The sequence below is a fragment of the Xenopus tropicalis genome, chromosome 6, assembly GCF_000004195.4.
Source record: "Xenopus tropicalis strain Nigerian chromosome 6, UCB_Xtro_10.0, whole genome shotgun sequence".
NCBI classification, from domain to species: Eukaryota; Metazoa; Chordata; class Amphibia; order Anura; family Pipidae; genus Xenopus; species Xenopus tropicalis.
The window spans coordinates 128,286,215-128,311,635 of NC_030682.2; the positions used below are offsets into that span (position 1 = coordinate 128,286,215).

General features: G+C 39.6%; 1 protein-coding gene across 10 annotated transcripts; it reads right to left on the reverse strand.

Annotated features, from left to right (window-relative positions):
• Positions 1–1,606: 1,606 nt before the first annotated feature.
• Positions 1,607–25,196, reverse strand: snx31 (sorting nexin 31). 10 transcript variants are annotated; one of them, XM_012964832.3, is made up of 15 exons: positions 24,892–25,069; positions 23,436–23,506; positions 22,383–22,457; positions 17,277–17,391; positions 15,843–15,907; positions 13,895–14,005; positions 11,924–12,014; positions 10,469–10,568; positions 8,972–9,041; positions 8,550–8,642; positions 7,724–7,927; positions 5,434–5,541; positions 4,618–4,695; positions 3,514–3,558; positions 1,607–2,003 (listed from the first exon to the last, which is right to left on the reverse strand). In XM_012964832.3, the coding sequence occupies exons 4-15, from the start codon at positions 17,332–17,334 to the stop codon at positions 1,917–1,919; spliced, it is 1,110 nt and encodes a 369-aa protein (XP_012820286.2). In that variant the 5' UTR covers positions 17,335–17,391; positions 22,383–22,457; positions 23,436–23,506; positions 24,892–25,069; the 3' UTR covers positions 1,607–1,916.
• Between the last annotated feature and the right edge of the window lie 225 nt (positions 25,197–25,421).

Here is a 25,421-nt window from a genome sequence, read left to right on the forward strand (position 1 = left end):
AATGTAACTTGCAAGGAAGTCAAGACATAGGAAGAAGTACAAAGGTAAAAACAAAATGACATGGGCTGGAGCAGATTTTGCATTTAAAAAGGTACAACTAAAAAGAGGTTTGGGGTTATGCTTGGTTTCTGATCCTGCAAAAACATACCCCTCTGTGCTACTGAAATATTTCAATAATTTTCCAAATCTGACCCTAACCCTCACCCAACCCAACATTAAGTTCTCTTCTACTTTATACCCGCACCTAACCCAACTCCCAACCAATGAGTCTATAAGCAGGGGATCAGCCACCATAGGTAAGGGGTTAACACTAATACAGCACCAAAGGGGAAAGGACCCTGCTTGAAGTTTGGAGCCGCCAACCAACCAAACCCACACCTGGGACTCACAGTGTTGGCCAGTACCAGCCCAATTTGTTCCATAAAATGGGCTGGGTATAACTGTATACCTCTAAAAGGAGAGAAAACAGAGCAAGGTTTTAATGGGGTTATGTAATAAAAGGCACTAAGTTGGCCCAGAAGCAGTAACCTATAGCAACCAATAAGATTTTGGATTTTTAACAGGTAATCAGTACATTTTGCTTGCTGATTAGTTGCTTACTGCACATGGGCAAACTTAATGCCTTTTATTACATAGCCATATAAAGCTGTTTTTGCTACATATTACAAGGAGAACTTTGCGTGGCTGAGATACTTTAAATTCTAAATGCCTATAGGTTTTACAATACAGTTTTCACAGTAAAAAAAAAAAATCTACTCACTACATTTTATGGGGTCTATGCCAGTTTCCAAATGGCTTGCAGCACAGGCAAAAGTCCTAGAGTGGGTCAGGTACACATGAGTATCTGTAAAGAAGGCCTGAACAGGTAGTATAGTGCAGGCAGGGTGAAGGTTGGCTTATCTATGGATTTGGCCCTAAATACCTCCTTACTTTCCCTTCCTTCCACATCCCGCCCTAAGTGGGAACAATCTGGTACCTATTTTTAAGGCATAGCTTTAACACACCATAAAAGCTATGCCTTAAAAATAGGTACCAGATTATTTTACCTTAAAAAGGTGTTTAATCATTTCCTTTTCTTTTGGAAATACTAGGGCTTAATAATATTAGCAAGTAGGCAGCAGTGTGAAAGCCAGAATAAAAGATGAATAGCAAGAGGCCTGTACCGAAAGGGCTGTGCAGGGAAGCCTTGCTGTTCATGTTCAGTCATGAAATGCTGGGGCCCCTGCACCAGAGGGAGTCAGAGAGCTGCTCTATGCCATGGATCCCAGTGCTTTCCTATGCTGAGGTTGCAGGGAGTCACTTTATTGCAGAGGGGTCCCTTTGGGACTGTAGTTTTTGGGAATCACTGCATTTTTACACTGTAGAGAGGAAAAACATGTATGAAATTATCTAGGTACATGTGGGATCAAAAGCGAGAGTTGTCTGTGTTGGAATGGACTTTGCCAAAGTACGGTGGTGTGCTTATCAAGCCACAAATTCTAAAAGTGTGTAGTGGGGTTTTAAGCGTGGGAGCGGCTTAAATTGGTAGGTGTGGCTAAACACTCAGGTACAGCACACCTATGCTGCAGCACTTCTCAGTGGTTATATAAAGAACATACACATTTAATTGCTTACAAAATACACATTTTATTACAGACAGTTCCAATAAACACTGTATAGAAAGGAATTTACATATTTATAGCAGGAATTCTTAACCTATGGGTCAGAACCCAAAAAAAGAGTCACACAATAATGTGAAGCTATAGACATAGACAATACACTTTGTTTTAATATTTATCTCAGAAAAACAAGTACAAAAATATATTTGTAACTATATGAAGTCATTACATAAGGAGTAATAAGGGATCCAAGCACTCCATGGGGGGGCAGAAGGGAGATGTACAGATCTGGAGGCAGGACCTGAGCGTGTCACGGTATTACAGATCCAGATCAGAAATATTATCTACCACACAATATTCCCGCTTGTCCTTTAATAACGCCTGCTTTTTAGCGTGCACTCCATTCTGCCAAAAAAAAAAAAAAAAAAAAAAAAAAAAAAAGCATGATAAATAGAGTTATATATAATACGATCTGTGCAACAAATGTTAGTACAGGATCTATTATTATGCTTGGAACCTGCCATTTTCTGGATAAGGGATCTTTCCTTAACCTGGATCTACATACCTTAAAGGGGTTGTTCACCTTTGAGTTAACTTTTAGTATGACGTAGAGAGTAATATTCTGAGATAATTTGCAATTGGTCTTCATTTTTTTTATTATTTTTAGTTTTTTTTTTAATTATTTCATTTTTTGTTCAGCAAATCTCCAGTTTGGAATTTCAGCAGCTATCAGGTTGCTAAGGTTTTAGTTAAGCAACCAGGGAGTGGTTGGAATGAGAAACAGGAATATGAGTAGAAGAGGGCCTGAAAAGTAAGATAAGTAATGAAAAGTAACAGAAACAATACAATTGTAGCCGCACAAAGCAAAAGTTTTTTGGCTGCTGGGGTCAGTGAAAGCTGGAAAAAGTCAGAAGGAGGAAAATCATTAATAAAAAATGAAGTGCAATTGAAAATTTGTTTAGAATTGACCAATCAATGTTAAGTCAATTTAAAGCTGAACCACCCCTGAAGTCTGCCAAAAAATCCTATATTCACACAACGAATAAATAAGGGACATGACATTTTTTTTAGGCAGCGTTTTTTTTTTTGCCACTGGTAAGAAATGTTCCCGTTTGCCTTCTGCTCCAAATACCTCCATTCACGGGCGCTGCTGCCATGGCGAGTTGAGAAACTGGCCTCAGGCAGCAGCACCCAGCAAGTTACTAGGGGCAGCAAAAAGGCGCTCCTGGTAACTTTAAAAATTCCAATTTTTAAATCATAATTTTGGTTCTTCTACTTTCTAGTGTAGAAAGCTGTACTGTGCTCTCTGCACTAGCGATGCGCCCCACGACCCGCACCAAAAATGAATGCGGGTGAATTTTTTGACCATACCCATTTTTGCAACCACGTCCCTAAATACCACTCCCATTTTTAGGAAATTTGGCAGGTTATTTAAAGTTTGAACACATTTCTGGGGGTTTTGGGTCTTGTTTTATGTGTTATTACAGTTTTGCTAAAAAAAAGGTGAAATTGCCCTTTAAGTTCCTGTATCTAAGTGCAGGTGTTGCTTGTTGAGTATTCCGGGCTCTCTGCCAAAAGCCTACTTATTTAATTAAGTTTGAGAATTTTTTTTTTATTTTTTTTTTAGTATTCAGTGCAGGAGATCAAAGAGAAATAAGGGACTTATAAATAAGAATACGGGACTGTGGGCTGAGCTGTTAAAATCGGGACTGTCCCACGAAAATCGGGACAGTTGGGAGGTATGATTATGACATGTAATACCAGCCTGCCTAGGGGCATCCCCCTCACCTTAAAAGGCAAGTATGGAAAGATCTCACAAAACCAGCCGCTCACACGCTTCACCCCCAAGGCAGTACAGTATCTGGGACATGTGGTATTAAGTTTAACCCCACATCTACTCCCAGCCAAAGCTTACCTGCTCAGGCCTTATGTTGGACTTGCATGTTGCTTTGTCTACCTGCTAAAAGAGAGTACATTATGTAAAATGTTATGCAACGCTGAGCGAATAAGGCTGTAGAATCAATAAGGGGCAAGCTATCAGAAATATGGGTTTAGACAGCGTCGATTCTGGGGCTGCTGCCGCCCCTTCTCTCCCGCCCCACGCTTAGAACTTTAGCGTCGGAGCAGGTCCAGAGGGGGCCTCATCGCTTGTGTAGAGAGTGCAATTGGTTAACGAATAAGCTTTTTGCCTCCCCTGGTAACTGGCCGCTCACTGCCGCCTGAGCCAGATTTCTCATCCGGGCGCCCCGAGGCAACAGCACTGATATCTTGGTACCTGTATTTATATTCCTAGTCTGCTAAATTATAGATGGGAGATTTTCCTCTTTAGTTCAAGGAAGGCTTTTAGAAGTTCATTTCCAGTCTTGCAGGGGTGATACTATAGATCTGTTCACTATTCATAAAAAAAAACTTGTTTACATTAGGGGTTGTTTATAAACACTGGGCTAACTTGCATCTAAACAGCAACCAAGCCCGGACTGGCAATCTGTAAATTCTGCCAGAGGGGCCGCTGTAAGAAGCCAAAGACAGTCACTATTTATGGGGCTTGGGGTGCTGTTTGGCCCTCTGTGTATTTGGAATGTCAGGGCACATTTTGTATCCCAGTCCGGGCCTAACAGCAACCCTCTTACTTGTTCTATCTGCAGCTAGCTTAAAAAAGCTAACCACTAACTGGCTGCCATGGGTTACTGCCCAGGTGCAAATATGTCTAGTACTTATATTTATTGTGGCTCATTTATAAAAAGTAACCGAGGAAGGGAAACACCATAAAAAGGTACAAGGTTACAGACAAAGTCATGAAACACCAAGGTTTCTAATGTCAATTAAAGGGGGTCTGTCATAATCAAACATCCACTAAACTACAGAAACACTTTAATAAATCTGTATGTTAGTTATATATTTTTTGGAAGAGTTCCTCCTAAAAATAGGATAGACACCCCTGATCTCAGCCCCCCAACCCTTTCTAACCTTGGCACCAAAGATGAATATATATTAGTAAACATTGCTCAAAACTGCTTACAATTTCCAGCTCCTCCTTGCATCGATGGACAGGGCGCTCAGATAACATCTTTTTTAAGCAACTGCTGAGTAAGAATGCCTATAAAAAACACACATTTTTAGTTTTTAATACATTATTAAAAAAAAAAAAGTTTAAGGAAGATAAAATAACCAGTCTCCAACGTTTGGAAAACATTAACAGAATTATGAGAAAGAGTCCATATCTAGGATAATATGTAGAAGAGATAACAGTGTTGGACACCGATTCAGCTACTTGGTATTAGTGAAACAGGCACCTATAAAAAAGCACCACTGGATCCCATGTTTGAGCTATTTGTTTTGTGACAAAGCTTTAAACACATCACAGCTGGCATTTCCTATCTCTTCTCTGTTCTTCAGCTAGTAGTGGTGACATAAAAGGGGCTTTTCCTATTATTTGTCTCGGGGAACATGCAGACAAGGTTGCCAGACAAGTTTTTAAAGCTTTTCTGACTGATATCTGACCAAGTCCCAGCCAAGACAGTGCCAGCACATTTAAGAATAGCTGCTGGAGTTGGAAACCAGTTTTGTCCATGTATGATCAGCTGGGTAAGGGCAGGGCTTTCTGCCCATGCAGCACTTAGCTCTTACAGATAGAGGGGATGAGTGCAGAAACGACAGCCATACTCTGCCATCTTGATGATGCCAAAATAATTAAAAAAAAAAAAAAAACACAACACAGAGCAACTGTCCAAAACAAGTAACAATATTCCAAAACAGTCTGTAAAAACTGTTTTGTATGTTGGCTTCAACTATAAAGTAAGAAATGACAACAGATCTACATTTCATAAGAACCAACCTGTTCTGTATGTATGGTGATGCATTTCAATGAAGACCCCTGCTGGTAATCAAACTTCAACTCCAAGTGCTGGTGATTGGGAGACATGACTTCTTGCTTCTTGGGCTGCTGCACAAATTGGATTTCATTAGAAAACAAATGGAAATCACGGAAGTGTGAATGTGTGTAAGGAGGCAAAGTATATTTATTTCAAATGTAAATATTTAGGCAATATCTAGTTCAGCCAGCAGGTGGCACCAACTCTTAAGTTTGGCCTGTAGGGAATTTCCTCTAAAACAGTAGTCCCCAACCAGTGGCTCGGGGCAACATGTTGCTCACCAACCCCTTGGATGTTGCTCCCAATGGCCTCAAAGTAGGTGCTTATATTTAAATTCCTGGCTTGGAGGCATAAAAACCTGTAAGCTGACAGTGGACTAAACCGAATCGTCAAGAATGGGATTAAGAGAATTGAGGATAAAGGGGAAAAAGGGGTGGGGTAGGAGTGGATTGGAGGCAGGCTGGGGCCTATTTGACTAGCTATTACAATGTCACTCGCAAGCCGTGCTGTTGGTGGCTGTGCTGGTCACAGTGGTGTCAACCTAGGGAGAGAGCATGCTGCCGAAAAGTTTTAGTGGCTAACCAGAAGTAATGTCAACAAGTGCTTGCATCACCAGAAGTCGTGTCATGGCATATGCGCATAAGCTCCTCCTGATGTCACTGAATGCTTACTGCACGTGTGTAATGTGAATCTAAGGAGAACCTGTAAAAAAACTGGGGGTAACTACAGGTAACTACCAAAGAAATAGGGGGAGCAAACAGCTATGTAGTCAGTAAGGGCAGCTAGTGGCCCAACTAGGAGTCAGTGTTTGGAGTAGAGCCCTGGGATTGGAGACTTCAGGAGTAGTTTAAAAAGAAGCTACGGGAGCTGTAGTGAGGCAGCTCAGGAGAAGCTTATGCACTGTATGCTGGACACAACAGAGAAGTATGGTAAAGCTTTATAGGGAGAGGAGGCCCTCTCATCAGCCAACGGCACTCTGCTTGGGCATTTTCCATATGACAGGGGCTGTCTTCCCTAATCTGTACCATGTCATCACTGAGAAGTTGTTCAAAAAAGTTGGTGCTTTGGTTCATTGAATACCTGGTGAGATGCCTATTTCTTACAGCAAAGGCCTACCTGAACCCATTCCAGTCTACCAGATACAGATAACCCTGTTACATGTAGGTGCACAAAGCAATGGCTTGCTTCCTTTAATATGAATAGTAACAGCCACAACATAAAAAAATAAAAGAAAGAAAAAACAAGATATTGCAGAAGAGGAGTGGGGTTTAGGTCACCATGAAGCAAACATGATAAAAATTTCAATATGCGAAGCATGAAAACAATGTGTACACACCCACAATGGCATTAAGGAAAAAGTGACACAAAAAACTTTCCACATCCCAGGCCCCTTACTCCTCCCCAATCTGTCACAAATATTTCTTTTGTTTTGTAAAACTATGATTGCTCAGCATGATGTCTCTCTTTTAGCCTGAAGAAGAGATGCAATACTATTACCGCGAAGGCTTGCACTTTTTAATCAAAAAAGAATTCTGCAAAGAGCCGGACTTGAATATCCACATAATCTGCCATATAAATTCTATAATTTCTATAAATTATTGCAGTCACCTGTTTACTTATATATGGCACTGTCCAACCAGCAGCATTTTCATATTATAATATTATATAATATATATATATATATATATATATATATATACACACACACACATATATATATTTACATATATGTGCCAAATGTATGTGAACACTATTCTGTCCAACATCTCATCCCAAAACCAAGGAAAGTTGGACCTCTCTCTGTAGCTTCCATTCATACATGTGAATGGCCACTGATGTTGGGGGATCAGGCTTGGCCTATTTTTATTCCAATTCATCCCACAAGAAATCAGTTGAGCTGAGGTAAAGTCTCTTTGCAGGGCAGTCAGGTTCGTCCATTCCCTTCACTGCAAAGCCATTCTGTATGGACCTTGCTTTGTGCACAGGGTTATTAACCTGCTAAAACAGGAAATAAAGGTTCCCCAAACTGTTGCCACATGTAAGAAGCATGGAATTGTCAAGAACATCATGGTTTGATGTAGTGATACCTTTGTTTGCAATAATGGGCCTGGCTTAAACAGCCAATTCAAATATTTAGAAGGCGTGTCCACGTACATTTGGCCATATAGTATATTTCTGATTACTAACTTGCACCATAAGTCTAAGGGATTTTGTTAAGTCTCTGAATAGATGTACAAACTGCTAATCACTTACGAGAAGGGTAACATTCCAGCAAATTAAATCCTTAATGCTTAATCTTAAATTCTCGGCATGGCCACCAGGAGAGTAAAAGTGGCAACTCATTTCATTATTCCCAACCCATATGGTGACTTCGGAATCACATTCTGGGTAGTCACTGGTGCAAGAGGTAATGTGTAGGTATCCGTAATATTCCACCGTCTTCATCAGCTCCAAAAACTGGAAAACAAATTAGTAATAAAATAAGGCTAAACACCAACTCATAGTCCTGGACAAATACACATGCTCCTGGTCAATGGTCACTGACAGCCAAATGAAAGGGACTGTTGGACACATCAGTCTCTATTCTCTAGCATAGAATACTTATGTCTACACTCCATTACAATATATGATTACTATGTAATATCTGCAAGACAAAAACACACCACAATAAATCCAATTATGCAAGCTCAGTTTGGCAATCTATGGATTCTCACAAATTCCAGAGAGGCTGCTGTAAAATGCCATAGACAGTCACTATTTATTGGGCTGGTGGGGTTTGTTTGGGCCTCTATGTACTTGAAATGCCAGGGCCTATTTTAAATCCCAGTCCAGACCTGCCACCATGTTAGGTAACAGCGAGATGCCTAATGCGGTACTTGTAGGTAGGTTTCACTCTAATTTAAATCTGTAGTTAAGTTTGGGTCACCTACTATGGTAAACTGAGGCACAATGCTAGAGTCTTATGGAAGGTTTATATACACTGTTTATGACACTGGTGCATCTAGCAGGGTATGGAAGGTAAGCCCAGCTCCTATAAATCTTCAATTCCCTTCAGTGTAGGTGTTCAATGGGTACTTACCTTTAATTTGTTTTGTTGTTTTAAACAGTGCTGGAGTTTCTGCTGCTGGTCCTTTGTTGGCCTGGTCCATTCCATTTGAAATTCTTGAACAGCCTATTTATTAAGCAGTTGGGGGAAGAGTTTCATGAGACATGAAGAGGTGATATTTGTTTTATCTCTACAAAGTAAGCAAGACTCAGCAGTTTAAGCATGGAATCCTAAATTACAGGTAAAGTTTATAAACACAATGTTTATTCTGCAGTAGAAGAAAGATCAGCTGGCACAACTTTTAACAGTCAATAAAAAGAATGCCCAGCCAGGTGAGCAATATAGCTAGTTTAGCACATATTAGTAGAATACGGTCATGTTAAATGTGAGTATATACCCTTCATCTCAAGGACTCAAAACAATGGCATTCTACTCAAAACACAACAGCATATTACCTGTAGATATAGCAAATCAATAGCCTCAGTACTGCCCATTAGCATTGCATCATTTGAGGGATTCATATACCTGTTGGATAAATAAGGTGAGAAATTTAGACAATGTACAGTGTAAAACAAACAAGGCAGAAGTAATGCTATGCTTGTTAAATACTAAAGGAGCATAATTACAGCCAGTCGTGAAGTTTGGTATTTCTTTGTGTGCCAAATTATGCAAGTTCCAAGAACGAGACATCATTCTTAATTCCAGGGCAACCAATAAATCATTTTCCACTCATATTGGGTTAAAATAACATTTGCGGAGTCATTCTGTGCAAAATTATTCCAAACTTACTATGATATAATTTTCTATGAAGCCTGATCAAACAATTTGCTGATTGGTTGCTATGGGTAAGTAGTGCAATTTAGCACCTTCGTTAGTACATTTAGACTACATTAACTTAAAGTAAACCCTAATGCACCTAATAAAGGGGTGGGCCAATCTGGCCAACCCAGATCCAGTATTTTGTCAGGCAGCCAAATGATCAGATCACTCGTAGGAGCCATAAAGCCTATCAACACCTAGGGGCCCATTTACTTACTCACGAACCGGCCGAATGCGTCCGATTGCGTTTTTTCCGTAATGATCGGTATTTGGCGATTTTTTCGGAAAATTATCACAACTTTTTCGTTGCCATTCCGAATGTTGCGCAAAATCTGGCGATTTTTTCGTAGCGTTAAAACTTGCGCGAAAAGTTGCGCCTTTTTCGTAGCCATTCCGAAAGTTGCGCAAAATGTTGCGATTTTTTCATAGCGTTCGGATTCATTCAGGCTTCAGTATGGTGACTTTTCTTGGGCCAGGTTTGAGCTGCAGGGTGCCATTGAGTCCTATGGGAGGCTTCCAAAATCATGCTAAGTCTGAAAGTTTCGCCCGCCGCTTACGAGCGCTCAATACGAAAAAGTCGCGACAAGATACAAGCGAATCATAATAGCTACGTTTTTTCGCAAAAATCGTATTGGTAACGAAAAAGTCGCGTCAATTTCCGAAAAGTCGTAAAGGCGCCAAAAAAAGATCGGTATTTATGATACCGATCGCAAAATGTTCGTTTTCCAATCGGAATTTTTCCAATTCGGATTCGAATTCGTGTCTTAGTAAATCAGCCCCCTAGTCAACACCCACATCATTGTGACAAGCGGACGTGCCAGCCAGGGCTGCTTTTACAGTAACACAAACACTATAAATATTGTAGGATGAAAGCTGTCTGTACGTAGGCCCTGCTACTGAAGGACCTGAATATATACAATTATAAAAACAAAATCATAGCCGTTACACAAATAGAACATTTATTTGGTGCACATAAATAGACAATGTTATTATATTAAACCAAACAGCAGGAGGTTTTTCAGTAAGAAACTATGAAACACAGAGACACTTCTGCTATTTGCTGTGATATAATGACATTTTTTTTTATTTCCTGCACTGCAAGATGACATTTATTTCCACTCTTCTGAACTTACCACTTTCTGACTTCAATCTGGAACTGATCATCCTCTAGGTTCCATATCGTTAGGAAGGGAAGTTCAAACCCAGCAATTCGTTTCACTACTAAAGATAAAACTATAGTTTGAGTTCCAGGTGTTAATTTGATTATGTAAACAAGAAAATGTTAGACTATTCCCACTAGATTCTTGCCCTTTAATATTACACTCCTAACAGTTACATTTAACTATGCATACAGTCAGCATAGAGGTTTCTTTTTTTCCTATAAGCCTCTGTCACATTAGTCACTTGAATTGGCTACTTGTAGCCGGATAAAAAAAAAAAAAATGGGTTTCATGATCTTATGGGGATTATGCCAAAGGAAACAATGAAGCCTCCTTCTAGGCAGCTAAAAGTATCTACAAATGTCTCCTGTATCTTCTCTTCTCCTTTCAGTTTAAATTCTTAAATTCCCACTTATTCAATCTCATCTGCTTACCTTTCTGCTCACTGACCGCTAGTGTTTTATCTAGTGTTTATTCTCCCACTACTTTCCTTTGCTCTTCCTTTTTCATTTAAAACCAGGCCTGGACTGGCAATCTGTGGGTTCTGGCAAATGCCAGAGAGGCTGCTATAAGATGCTATAAGACCAGTGATCCCCAACCAGTGGCTCAGGGGCAACATGTTGCTCACCAACCCCTTGAATGTTGCTCTCAGTGCCCCCAAACCAGGGAGTTATTTTTGAATTCCTGCCTTGATGACAAGTTTTGGTTTAATAAAAAAAAACAAGAGTTACTACCAAATAAAGCCTCCTATATGCGGATAGTGTGCATAGAGGCTTCCTAATAGCCAATCCTTATTTGGCACCTCCATTAACTTTTATGATGCTTGTGTTTCTCTCCAAGTCTTTTTACATTTGACTGTGGCTCACGAGTAAGAAAGGTTGGGGACCCCTGCCATAGACAGTCACTATTTATTGGGCTGGTGGGGGTTGTTTGGACCTCTGTGTACTTGTAACGCTAGGGCATATTTGTGAATTGTGTGCTTTCAGTTTTGTAATGGAGCAGAACCCACAAAACTCACAACCAGCAAACAAAGTACCATACTGATCTGGCAACACAGGCCCAGACTTTGCTATAAGAGCAATCTTTTTCAAAAACTGAAGTACTTGTTTTGGAGTCTGGGAATGTGCACTGGGTGCCCATAGTTAGTGAAGCCACTGGTGGATATGGTGGTGAACTAGAAAGATTGTAGCATAAATCTTAAACTGCATAAAAGAACAAGTTATTTATGTATTAGCCCAAAATCAAGCAAGATATGGGCAATGCTATATAGCCTAATTTTGTGACTGCCAGTTTGTAACATAACTGAAACAAGGAAAAAATATTTAAATGTGTGTAATCCATAAAACAAAAATAAAGTTGACAATCTTAACAGTAGGATTTTCTTATGCTTTCCTGTGTATTACTTTTGCCTTCCATTAACAATCGTACCTGTGAAAGGTCCCTTTGCTTCTTTGTGAGTAATAAATAGGCTGAAATATTCGCCCAACTCTCTGGATACACCTAATTTGAACAATGCAGCCTAAAACAAACAAACAAAAACCACATCTAAGAGATCTGTATCATTCTGGAAAAGAACAGTCTTCATATTTTTCCAATATCATACACTATAATTTTCAAGGCCTTAAATACCAACCAAAGTTCTGAAACAGATAAAGAAACTTCTGCGGCTTCAATTAGACAAGATTATAGGAAAATAAAGAAATTTGGAGAAGAATATACAATCAACTTTAAAGAAGACGTTTTGTTTTCAATCTATTTTGATAGATTAGTTTCAAACTGGCTGAGCCAGCTGGCATTTGGGCGGGCTAAATTGGTCTGGAGGGACCGAGTTGGCAGCTTTTATCAATATAAACCTAGAACACAATCGATTTCAGTCAGCTGACATAGGCCTAACTGTACTGGCTTACATTTGCAAGCCACAACAATATATTCAAGAGCACTGCATGTAATATACAGAGAGACATTCTGCCTTTATTTCCCTGTTTAGGGGCATTACATGACAGTTATGCAGTGAATGTTTCTATACTTTAATGCAAATATCAAAAAACAAGAACCAGTTACACCTGATGCTCATGTTTTGAAGAATGAAAAGCATCTTGTAGAAGTGCTTTGGTCATGAGGTAGATTGAAACTGGTTTTGGGCATTAGGAGTTCAAGTACAGAGGCAGATGCAGTCCAGGAACAAAACCCCCCCTATAAACAAGGTTATAGTGGAAGCCTTTCATAGTTATATAAAAAGCCAAACTAAGGCTTTCCTGGATTGTTATATGCTTGACAGTTTTTCTGGCCTCGCAACTTAACCTTACCCAAAGATCAAGGCGGCATAGGAGTTCTTAATCACATTAGTGTATTTGTGTAGGAAGCAGGATTTACTTCTAATCCATTCTTTTTACTCTTTAAATATATTGTAAATAATGGGAGAAAACCTTGGATTTTAGAAATGAAATTCATAGTCCCCTGACCCTAATACACTGGATCTTAAATGTCTATGGCTTTTACTGATTTTATAGATACGGATACAAAAAAAAGCTAAAATAAAGCATGGCAGAACTGTGTAAGAAAAAGGTCTGAGCCATTTGATTAAAAGTCAACAGCCCTCTTTCCTAGAGAGTTACATGCTTTTAGAAACACAAATATACTAGTTTTGACTATCATAATTTTTAATACTCTTCTCTATACAGATTAAAACTGGCCATAAATTATGAGATCCACTTGTTTGGTGGGTGATCTAGGATCACAACAAAGGGAATACAGGTCGTCGGGGATCAGACCACATCAACAACCAATGTGGTCCTTGATCTGATGGGAAGATCAACCACACTGGTCAACATCTGCCCACTTTCTAGCCACATCGGTCTAGCCATACATGGCAGATAAGCTGCTGTGTTGGTTTTGCGTCCAATAAGGATTTAATATATCTTAGTTAAGATCAAGTACGAGGTACTGTTTTATTATTACAGAGAAAAGGGAAATACATTTTCAATTATTTAATTAAAATGGACCCTATAGAAAATGGCCTTTCTGTGAGTTGGAACTTTCTGGATAAGGTGTTTTAGGATAACTGATCTCATGCCTGTATAACTATGACCTTTAAGCATGTCAGCTACGATTTTAGCATAATTCCTGTATGGTGCATTTTGAAACACTGGTAATTAGCACATTGGGCCCATTGTAACCACCATAAAGGGAGAGATGCAATTTGTTCTAGAAGGCAGGGACCACCCTCCTGTGTCTTTTGCCACATGGCAAGTACTCTAAGTATTTATACTTATTTATTATAGAGCTTGTCTTTTCTGTGTGCACTTTTCTAATATGATGTAAAATGGTACAGCGCTGTTTATCTTAGTAGCATTATATAGATAAAGTTATGCATGCACAAATACAAGGTAATAGTGGTACCTCAAGCACCCTCTCAGCACTGTCTGAAGTCTGTACATCTAATTCAACTGCTGCTCCATCTGGCATGTATATTCGTAGGATGAGCTGTACTGTGGGCATATTAAATGTGTCCTGGCAGGAAGGAGAAAAAAATATTACATTGACTTTTGACAAACTGAAATTACAAAGAACTGAAGAAAGAAATCATGCAATGGGATCTGTATTGGATGAAAGTAAAGTATATTGGGAATCATTAAAAAAGTTAGGAAAAGGAACTAAGGGAAACTCAAAGGGTATCTCAGTAGTCAGGTGTGCCAGGTGGAGGCATTAATGGGTAATATTTATTTAGAGGTTTCAATTTTTGGCATTAGCATAAAACACAAATCATCAATGTAAAGGGGTAGTCATAATTTAACATTTGGCATGTTATAAAATGCCTTATTATGAGCGACATGCATGAACCTACATTTTTTATTTTTAATACTTTTTGAACTATTTGCCTGTCTCTTTCCTGCTTTCAAGCAGGGGTCACTGACACCAGCAGTCAAAAAACTATTGCTTTGTGTGGCTATAACTTTAACATTATTATTGTTGTTACCTATGTTGCTATTCAGGCCCTCTCCTATTAATCTATCCGTCTCCCATACAAACCACTGCCTTTGAAATTGCAAACTGAAAAGTTGCTGAACATAAAGCTATTTAATTAAAAGAATAAATTATATAACATTTGTGAAACCAAATAGCCACTATGCCAGCAAACCATTATTAATGTCTCAGAAGGTTTGATGGCCATACAGATGGTTTAATTGGTTTAATAAATGTTTTCCAATCAATACTGAACCAATGCTGTATTTAAAGGGGCTGTTCACCTGTAGAGAGTAATAAAACAATATAAAACAATTTGCAATTGGTCTTCACTTTCTATTATTTGTAGTTTTTCATTACATTTTTATTCAGCATCTCTCCTGCTTGGAGTTTCAGCAGCCATGTGGATGCTAGGGTCACAATTACTGTAGCAACCAGGGAATGGTTTGAATGAGAGACTGAAAAATGAATAGGAGAGGGTCTAAATAAAAAATTAAGTAATACAAAGTTGCAATAAAATTGTAGCTTTGCAGAACAATAGCTTTTTAGATGCTGGGGTCAGTGACCCCCAATGAAAAGCTACAAAAAGTTAGAACAAGAAAGGAAATTTTTTTTTTTTTTTTAATAGTTTTTGAATTAACACTGAAAACCAATTGAAAAGTTGCTTAGAATTGGTCATTCTGTAACAAACTAACAACTGTTTATAAATGACTATGTGGCAGAGTACAATATACAGCACTAGCATAAAATGGAGAAAAGGCACCACTGCTTAAAATCAAGTATTTCCACTCTGTCTGACTTTTAACCACTGGCTCAGATGTAAAACACTATACACACACACCTTTTTGTTGTACTGGTTTCTGTGGAATGTTTTTAGAATAACATTTACATTGTGACAAAATTCCTCCTCGTTTTAGCTTGATAAATACAGGCTGAATGGGGGAAGTTATAAATGTAACATTTCATTGTGCCAGATAATAATAAGGTTGTGTAAGCAATTGCCAGTTCTTCTTCCTAATTATTTGTTCTAATTATTTGTTATGCTCACCTGCTATATATACCGGTAGTGACCAATTAATTTTAAGTGTGGGGGGGGGGGGGGGGGGGGTGTTTGTAGGTAGTGGTAATAAGTTCCCTCAGCCTAACACTGGAATAAATATATATGAGCAGAAGTATGTAAGACATGTTTACAATCGCTGTAGCCAGGGCACATCTTTCTAACAGCAAAAGTACATTTATAATAAGGATGTATCCCCTATAAACACACAGGGCTGCTGCTGACTGGCATTTAAACACATATGGGAGCTGCCATGCTGCTTGTTTACATTAGACATTCTGCTTCACAAAAATGGGAACACAGGCAAATAACTGTACAGATACCTACCATTTGTAATTTCTTAAAATACTCCATGAAAATCTCGCTGCTGGTAACCACTGGGTCTGAAACAACTACAACAACAGAGACAATTACTCAAGCAAAAGAACTTTCCTTTAAACAGCTTTTTTTTGTGACTTAACTTTCCCTATTTTTACAAAAAAAAATATCAATTTGTGGTTATATTTTTATTTTGTATTAATAAAGCAAATGCTATAATGGGAATAAATCCATAGCTCTTCGTCAGTTACCTCCTGTTATAGTCACCTTGTAAGATCAATGTTCAATTAGCTGCCCTGCAAAAAGGAGTTGATTTTTATAACCCTATTTGTTCACTATGATAAAAATGCCCATATATTATAATATTTTGCTGACTAATCAGGAAACTGAACTATATAAGAATAAAAATGGACTCAAGCGCTCATCTAAGCATTTTTGCAATGTACATTCATTTCTTTCCTTGTTTTCAAGATATTAGACTATAGAGATTGGTTTATTGCATAGCCTGTCAAAGAATACATTTTAACAACATATAGAGCATTCGGTGATTAATTCAGTGACCTGAGAAACCTCAAATAACACTTCTCTGCTCACTCACTTTATATTCTAAGCAGAGCAACATCACAAGACTTTCCTTGTCTCACAAAATTAATTTCCAACCAACTGTAACAAGTCTGCCATAATAAACAGGATGTAAATCACAAACATACTTAGAAGAGTGCTCTGAGGGCCTATTTTTGCTTTAAAAGAAAAACAGGAGTATTCTAGTGTCCTAGAATATCTTTCTGCACATACTAATCACTGAATGCTGTATATGTACTGTACCATTAAAAGTTATTCTTTGACAAGCTAGGCAAAAAGCCAGTCTCTTGACTCAGTCTCTTGGTTATCAAAAAAAATATAATTGAAGTATAAGCGGGCCAAAAGAAATGAGACTCCTGGTTACTGACCTATTGCTTCAGTTGAATGAACCCTAGATGTGAAGATTAGCACATTCATTCTCTATTCACATAGAAATATTTCCTGGTAAACAAATGTTTCTCTGAAGGGCAAAAAGAGGGGAGGATTTTACTAGGGATGCACTGAACCCAGTTTTTTGCGGTCGGCCGAACCCCCGAATCCATGTTAACGGATTTGGATGCTAATCCTAATTAGCATATGCACGCTCCATGTTTATGCAGCAACATTAACCCTTGCAAATACTAATTAGTATAGACTAATTAGAATTCGAATCCTGGATTCGGTGCATCCCTAGATTTTACTATACAACTGAAGCATAAGTACAATTTATTGCAGCTGGTGGAGAAGTGCCCAAATCCACCTGTGCGGTCACTGGCTATAATGCAAACCAACATATTTTGGGGGGAAACTGGAGAGGCTCTATTAAAATTTTAAATAAAAATCTTACACAAATAAAGATATTTGGTACTCAAACATATTTACTTTGTTGTAGATACTGCTCGAGCTGCAATCTTCTTTCATTAGTCATAGCCTTGGTCATAGCTAGATAATATTTTGGTGGGAATTTTGGCAGTCGATTTCCAAACACTCGATAAATCTGAAAAAAATAAAACAAACATGTTAAGAGCAGACACAAGCAACTGCTGTTATTGTTTTTCATGACTGTCTGTTAAAAAAAGCTGCATGATGCCCATGTTATTAATAAGTAAGAAAGTTAAAGGAGACATGTAGGGGATCAGAGAACTCTTTCCCCTGTTTCTCAGTCTGTGACATCATCCAGCCCGGCTACAGACTGGGGAGGAACCCGATTGGCTGGATGCCCCAGTGCACTGTTGGGAGAGAAAGGTGTGCCTAGATTTGGAGCCAAATATCAGAAGTGGGCCCAACAGTTTATTAAGGGAGCCCCTGTTGTTTTGCCAGAGTTGAGACAGAGCGACCACCCAGTAAGCAGTGACAGTAAAGACTATGCCAGCTTTAAAGAGAGATCTGCTACACTGCGGTCTGATGCCTTTACCCCCTACAGATCCCCAGTGAGTGATCCATCTGAGGAAAGGTATTGGAAGTCTCTGTGTGTGGACAGGTGTTTCTCGTGGCCTGCTACGTGGGAGCAACTGCCTATTCCGAAGGGGGAGGTACTTTGGGGCAGGTAGCGCTACCTGGGGAAACTAAAAGAGCTCTGGGGAAGGGACTTTGCCAGGACTGAACTCGGAAAGGGTATTGCCTCCAGGAGAGGAACTGTGCCCCCAGAGAGACTGAGACAGTAGTGGCTAAACCCACACAGGTTTCCCAAAGCAGGGTTTAATACTGTTTGCATGTTATAATTATTTTACCTTTACACCTAGTTACATAAAGTTATTTGCTGCAAACTGTGTGTGCTCCTCAGTGTCCACTAGGTGAAGGCACTTTGCTAAAATCCCAGTTCCCAGTACCTTTTATTTGAAAAAGAGGACCAAATTTCCCATTTAACCAAGTATACAGCCCAGAATAATTGAGTGTGCCAAGAAAGGGTTACAGACATATAGAATAAATGAAAAAAAAAACAACTCCTCTAATCTTGTATGCAATTATAAATCATATATTGCGCTGGTTACACTCTGAAAATTAAAACTATCAGTAAAAATAGGCCCTTTATTGGAGCTCCCTATAGAATAGATCCTCTCCAGTCCCTGTCTGTTTCAAATAAGGGGTGGGTGTGTCCTAACAGTCCCTGCCATAAGCACAGAAGGAGGGGGGTAGGCAATCACAGGCCTATAGTAACACAAGGAAAGACAGACATCAGTTCCCTATCAGGTCCGCCTAGCTGCTGATTGGATCCTATCCTACAGTGTAGTGTGCCGAGTACAGCCGGCAGCCCTGTACAGCCTGGGAAAGGAGGCAACTGGAACCAATGGGCAGGACTAGTTAGGTTTTTGGAGAAATTTTCAACAACTCAGCCTGAATTACTATGTTTTAAAGCACATTCCCTCTATATTTAGATGAGTACAATTCATTGGCACAATATTGTTTTTCACACAAAAAAAGTTGCCCTTTATTCAGGCAGTACCCTAAGTTTAAGACAGCTAAGTGTGGTCTAAATTTACAGTTGGAAGGGGAAGATGTTTTCATATCCTGGGTTAAAGTATTTTCCTGGTAGTTCAGTAATTGGCCAGTAGATCCCACCTGTTGGAGGAGGTGGACGGCACTCAGAGCCTGGGTAGAGGTAGGCCCAGTAAGTGAAGATAGTTTGAGGACAGTTTTGTTACAGCTCGCTCTTGGAGTGAGAGCTAGCTTCAGGGTAGCTAGGGAGCAGCCTGATGCTCCGAAAATGCTTCGGAAAATAGAAGGTTTAGTAGTCCTTGGTGCTCCAACACAAGAGTAGGGACTCAAATGTACAGACTAAAAAGTGGCCAGATATTGGTCAGGTAGGCCTGTCGGAGGGCCTCATACACAGGCCAATAAGCTGCTAACTCGGTCCGTGGGCAGCTTTTATCAGCCCATGTGTGGCCACCCTTAGAGGCAAAGGTAGTCCACCTAGGATCCACTTGAAGGGCTTGTACAGACACTTTAGTCTCAGTCTGCAACTGATTATTGTGCCTTGATGGGTAAACACTTCTGGAATCTTAGATGCAGTGCAGTTACTTATGTACTATGACTATTACTTACAGTTACTTACAGCAGTTACTTATGTACTATGACTATTGTCCTGGAGTTTGTCCTGCTATTCTGTAAATAAAGAGCTCTCTTTTGTTTTAAGAACCACTGGCGCCCAATTAATTTAATTAACCTGAGAGTTATAGTTCAGCAATTACTAACTCCACGAGTGCCCAGTGACTTGAGTCGTTTGTTTCTTTATTTGTATGATGAGCAGGTGTCGACCTGAAAAGGTATTCAACTCATTCATCACTGGCCCCATAGCAAGATGTCAGGGGGGAAAAAAAAGTAGCATTTCCACTCTTGTGGGTGTAAACAACTTTACTGTTATTACTGCACTCTTTAACTACAACAGTTACTGGTCACACATATATGAAAAAAAAAAAAAAACAGATGCAAAAATACATATTTTGGGCAAACCCCAAAGACACAAAGTCATGCCTAAAATTACACACAACAACCTGCCATAAATACAGCAGAGTCAAAAACTGGAAGTAAACACTACAAAAAAACAGAACACGGTGCTTTCCTCAAAACTTGAAGGGCTGGTTAAACTAGAATAGGACCATTGGACTATTTTGTTTTTTATATGTTGTTCCAGATATCTTACTCATTTCTGGCAAAGCATTTTATGTAATAAGGGTTAAAAGAGTACATTTTCACACAGATGTATTCATTCAGTAAAGGGTCAACAGGCATTGGATCTATTATCTAGAACCACTGGAATCAGGAGTTTTTTTTGGATAATGTTTTTTTTTTTGCTTTTGCTTTTTTTTTTTTTTTAATATTTTTGATCACCATACCTTAAGTTTATTGGAAAACATTTAAATAAACCCAATAGGACTGCCACAAATATGTATTTATGCACAATAGTTACCATGAAGAACAAGGTTTTATTATTACAGAGAAAAAGTTAATCATTAAAGAAACAGGCTTGCTAATTCGGAGCTTTCTGGATAATGGGTTTCAGGATAAGAATCCCATACCTGGATTAGGCGGGTATCATACATGGTGTTTAAAAGTACCAATCCACTGCATCCATTTCCCACACAGGGCAGATTTAGGGCAAAAACACACAACTGGGGCTAAAATCTGCTCTTGCGCACACTGACAGCCAGATGCCCACCGGAACACGGAGCTGATGAGAGCAGATTGGCGTATTTTCACCAAGAGTAAAAGGCTTCTAGTAATAATCTGCACTGGACATGTGACATCTTTCTATGAAAGACACTTTTTCTTTCCTGTATTTCTTCTTTCCTGCTATTTATGTTAAGGAGAGTCTAGTTTTGCCCTACAGCAACTGGTGCCAAATAACAACATATCAAACATCCACCATTGCTCCTACAGTATCAGTGGTGTTTCTGTGGTTTTCACAGAAGAAGCTACAGTTTGTTTGGGTTATACTTTCTCTTGTAAGAGTGAAGCAGAAAATACAGTGGATGTATCAGTCAATAAATCACTGTCAAACCAAAAGGAAACAAGGACTGCTAAAAATAAACACAGGTTTTAGCGCAGGTAGACAATGCAGTTACATTATCTAAATGTTCTATAAAACATGTGGAGAGAACAGGGGCAATTAGTCAATAAAGGTATGTGCAACACCCTTTGGTGTTGGGGGGATGAGAGAATAAAGTTGCTGAACTGTAACCTACAAGTATCCCTGAGTTGCCCTGTTCCTTTTTAACAGACAAGGCAGAACATAGCTATATGTGTATCAGTTCAGAGAATGTAACTCTTGCAATACAGGCTACTGGCAGGACCTTTACCACACAAAAGTGCAATATCAGGAGTACAGAAAGTACATAGTGAAGTGGTGCAGTATGCTTATTTGTAAAGAGTTATTGTGCCTCTCACAAGTGCCTTCTCTCCAGAGAAAACAACTTCAGCTTTGATAGTTACTTCCTCATAGTTTTATTGTCCTATTCCCTTTACCACTTTAGATGCATGAATCTGTACTCTTTAGATTTCAATACTTAAGGACTGGGGTCCAAAACTGCAAATTTATTATGTTTTTCGTCCCTTAAAAGAGTACAAAGGCTTAGCTAAATATGTAGAGCAATATAAATGTCACATTATCCAGCTGGTAAGGGTAGAATTCAAAATTACTACATGGCAGGTCTGAAACCAGTCCAATTTACATCAGAATGTAATAATCAGGCCTGTAGAAATAAGCTTATATATGACGGGCAAACCTCATTTTCTGCTTGATAATTTCCAACGACCCCAAAGCTTAGCTTTTCCAGAGCTGCTCAGAGTACACTGAGCATGTGCAGTGTCACTGACACTTCTAACAACGAAATGAGCTCCCCTGACTACTTTGAAGGCCAGGATCATTAGTAGTATAGAGATGCTGAACCTTTACGCTGATGCGATAAGTTTAGTATATAAAATATGACATTTCTACCCATAATTATGTAAATTTCCTTTAGTACTTTATTTGCTTGAACAGATGCTTACTGGTTGCTGGATACCAATCCATGCCCCACTGCACCCCTGGCTTTTATTATACTGAGAGAGAGAGAGAGAGAGAGAGAGAGAGGGGTCATACTCCCCAAATTTAGTGCATCATACAGACATGCAAATTACAGGTCACAACTGAGACACCTATAATATTAAATGGACTTTGGACATAATTCTTAATTCTAAACTTTAAGAAGCCTGAAGCATTTGCATATGGTGAGCACTTGCAGTTTTGTCTCTAAAACAAGGATGGAAGTGTCAGTGGGGTGATTTTATGTTTTTATGGCAACACAATACCACAAAAAAATGTGTTTATACATTCCAGAGACTTTTAGGTCAATACTTTGTGTCATTGTAGACTATCTCTAATAATCTATTTTTAAGGGAGGACTGTGTATGCTACTCTTTTGTGAAACCAACACCATTTGCTTCACCATATATATCACCGCATAAGCCTTTCTACTTTGAAAAGCTTGTATTTCAGGCAATAGTGCATACCTGTTCATTCCATAGGTGCAGGTCTTTGTATCGCACTTTACACAGGAGGAAACCTTCCAGGTACACGGAATAGAGCTGCAACAAACAAAAATCACCAGTTTATCTTCAGTTCAGGCATGAGAATCTGCTTGGCAATTTATCGGTTTGCATATATACTAGGGATGCACTTAATCCCTAGTAGGGATTCACCAAAACTATTTACGGATTCGGCCAACCCGGAAAGTCACATCATTACAGATTCGGTTCGGCCAGGAACATGGATTCTGCCGAATCCTGCTGAAAAAGGTTGAATCCCGAACCGAATCCTGGATTAGGTGCACCCCCTACTATATACATAGGAGCTGCTATATTGCTTGCTCTAGCATAGGGGATATGGAGAACTCTCCATAGATCAATGATCCCCAACCAGTGACTCAGGGGCAACATGTTGCTCACCAATCCCTCACCAAACAGGTGTACTGCCAAACAGAACCTCTTGTCAGTCCACATAGGGGCTGCCAAATAGCCAATCATAGCTCTTATTGGGCACCCCCATAAACTTTTTTCATGCTTGCGTTGCTCACCAACTCTTTTTAGATTTGAATGTGGCTCACTGGATGAAAAGGTTGGGAACCCCTGTATAAATGATGAAACAGCACTCACTAATTGTCAAACACACATGATAGTGTTAGTAAAACCCCACTTTAAAGCTAAACATCTTTAAGAAACCACTGGTTCAAGTTGTGGTGGGTGCCAAATCATTCATCTCTCTTCTGCAATGAGCCCGGAGTTGTATACACCACCTATCTACTTTGAATAACTGCCACCTGAAACAGCAGCACAGCTGCTCCCCTGCAGTACTGTATTAGTACTGTATGCAGTACTGTATTAGCCTCTACATTTCATCTTGGTGCCACACCGGTGTCTAGGGTACAGTAGCGGTGGAACATCAAATTGTTGTACTCAATTGCAGCCAAGTTATCACATGTCTTAGAGTCTCTCATTAACATTTGAAAAAAAGTTGGTGGGCTACACATTATCCAAAGTAATCCAGCTCTGCTGATTGCCCCCTACCTATTCTCAGACTGGCACTGAATAAAAGGATAACAGGATCACAGAGCAGTCTCCCTGCTTTACCCGAGGTTCTGAAATGGACGAGAAAAGCAGGTTATGCCAATTTTTACTTCTGCATCAGCAATGTGTACAGGTATAGGACCTGTTATCCAGAATTCTTGGGACCTTGGGCTTTCCGGATAAGGGATCATTCCGTAATTTGGATCTCCATACCTTAAGTCTACTAAAAAATAAATTAAACATAATTTAAACCCAACAGGATTTTTGCCTCCAATAAGGATTAATTATATCCTAGTTAGGATCAATTACAGGTACTGTTTTGTTATTACAGAGAAAAAGGAAACCACTTTTAAAAATTAGAATTATTTGCTTATAATGGAGTACATAGGAGCCTTTCTGTAATTCAAAACTTTCTGGATAACGGGTTTCTGGATAAGGGATCCTATACCTGTACTTAAATGTGTAGTATAGCATCAGTAACAGGTGAGAAGTAGAAACCCAGCAAAAGCACATTCTACTCTATACACAATAACTAAGGATGCACCAAATCCAGGACTCTGTTTGGGATTTGGCCCAATCCTAGACATTTTTTTTTTTTTTAAGATTCAAAGGATATTTCAAATATGTACCGGTAGTTTTAAAAGACTTACTTATTCAGAAACAGCCAAAGCTCTGAACTCAACCCAATTAGAGTCTGTAACATTATTAAAAATGAGGTTCGCAAGTAACATCTGACAAACCTGAGGGCTGCCCCACGGCCCTGGAAATAATTTGCCGTTTTAGAATTTTGAACTAAAAATCTCCCACAGAACTAAATTTAGAACTTATTTAGTAAAGGTAACGCCACAGAAGTATAGGATCAAAGAAATGGAAAAGTTCTTCTTTAAAGGCATTAGAATGCAAACACCCATGTGCCTGCTTGTGTGCATTACACCCTAGGCCTGCGCTTTTAGCCCACTTGGAGGGCCAACCTTTGGTCAGAGTTCCCCTTAGCTCGTAACAAGGGTAAAGGACTTGGGAAGTTACAATGCAGGTACCCTCAAATGTATATATCTAACCTCAGACTAAACATACATACATATCTGCTTGAGCCAAACTGACCAACGTTCCCAAACCCGCCTGATCCACAAAACTCCTGATTTTCACAGTACCAGAATGTCTATTGCAATTGTTTCTTGAACACACACATCCCAAAACCATACACAATTTCCTATATAAGAGCAACATCCACATAGCTAAACTCTCAGCCTACAGAGAGAGCTATAGTACAACAACAGCTGGAAAACCACCAGCTGAACATCCCTGAAGAATACACTGAAACGACTGACTATGGCATTCTAGCTATCCCAGATACAGAGCAGCGTGTTCTATAGAGCTATACTATTGCTCCCCAATGCAGCAGACGCCCACCAGTCTGGCACACACCCCAGCACAGACAGTAACGAATGTTCTTTACCACAAAGCGACACCCAAGTGTGTCCTGCAGCTCCTCTGTGACTGGAATGCAGATATGCATGGCTACAGCTCGGCCAGGAGATCAGCAAGCACCTAGCTCAACGTTCCTCTCTCTCAGCAGCAACAGGTGTGCGGGGTGGGAACTGGAAGCAGCGGTCTGTGCCCCCTATGGCCACGCCTACAGGCAGTTCCTACCTGGGATGCGGCAGAGGGCGGAGCTCAGCTCCCCAAAAAAATTCTTGAAGGGAGGGGACAATGTCAGTGGTATTGGTCCCAGTCTAGAATCTACGGAAGAGAATGTGAGTATCCAGAATATCAGTACCTTTCTTCTGCAGTTCTGGGTGTGGATAAGGGCGGAGATATTGTAAACATGTTTGTTTCTAGAGACGTTTGTGGGAGGGGTTAGTGACTGGGCTGGATTTCCAATATACCCGCTTCTTAGGTGTAAAAGGAAAGGGGCGGAGACCCACAACACCTGAACCATTTTACAGGAGTTATGGTAAAAGGCAGGGGGCGGGGAGAACAGTGATG

Coding starts and splice junctions, on each gene's coding strand:
- snx31 (XM_012964825.3), bottom strand. CDS start 24,951: ATGCATATCTGCATTCCAGTCACAGAGGAGCTGCAGGACACACTTGGG. Junction 8,643..8,971: donor TTGATTTGCTATATCTACAG/GTAATATGCTGT, acceptor CTTAATAAATAG/GCTGTTCAAGAATTTCAAAT. Junction 3,559..4,617: donor GCAAGGAGGAGCTGGAAATT/GTAAGCAGTTTT, acceptor ACTCTCTTTTAG/CAGGTAGACAAAGCAACATG.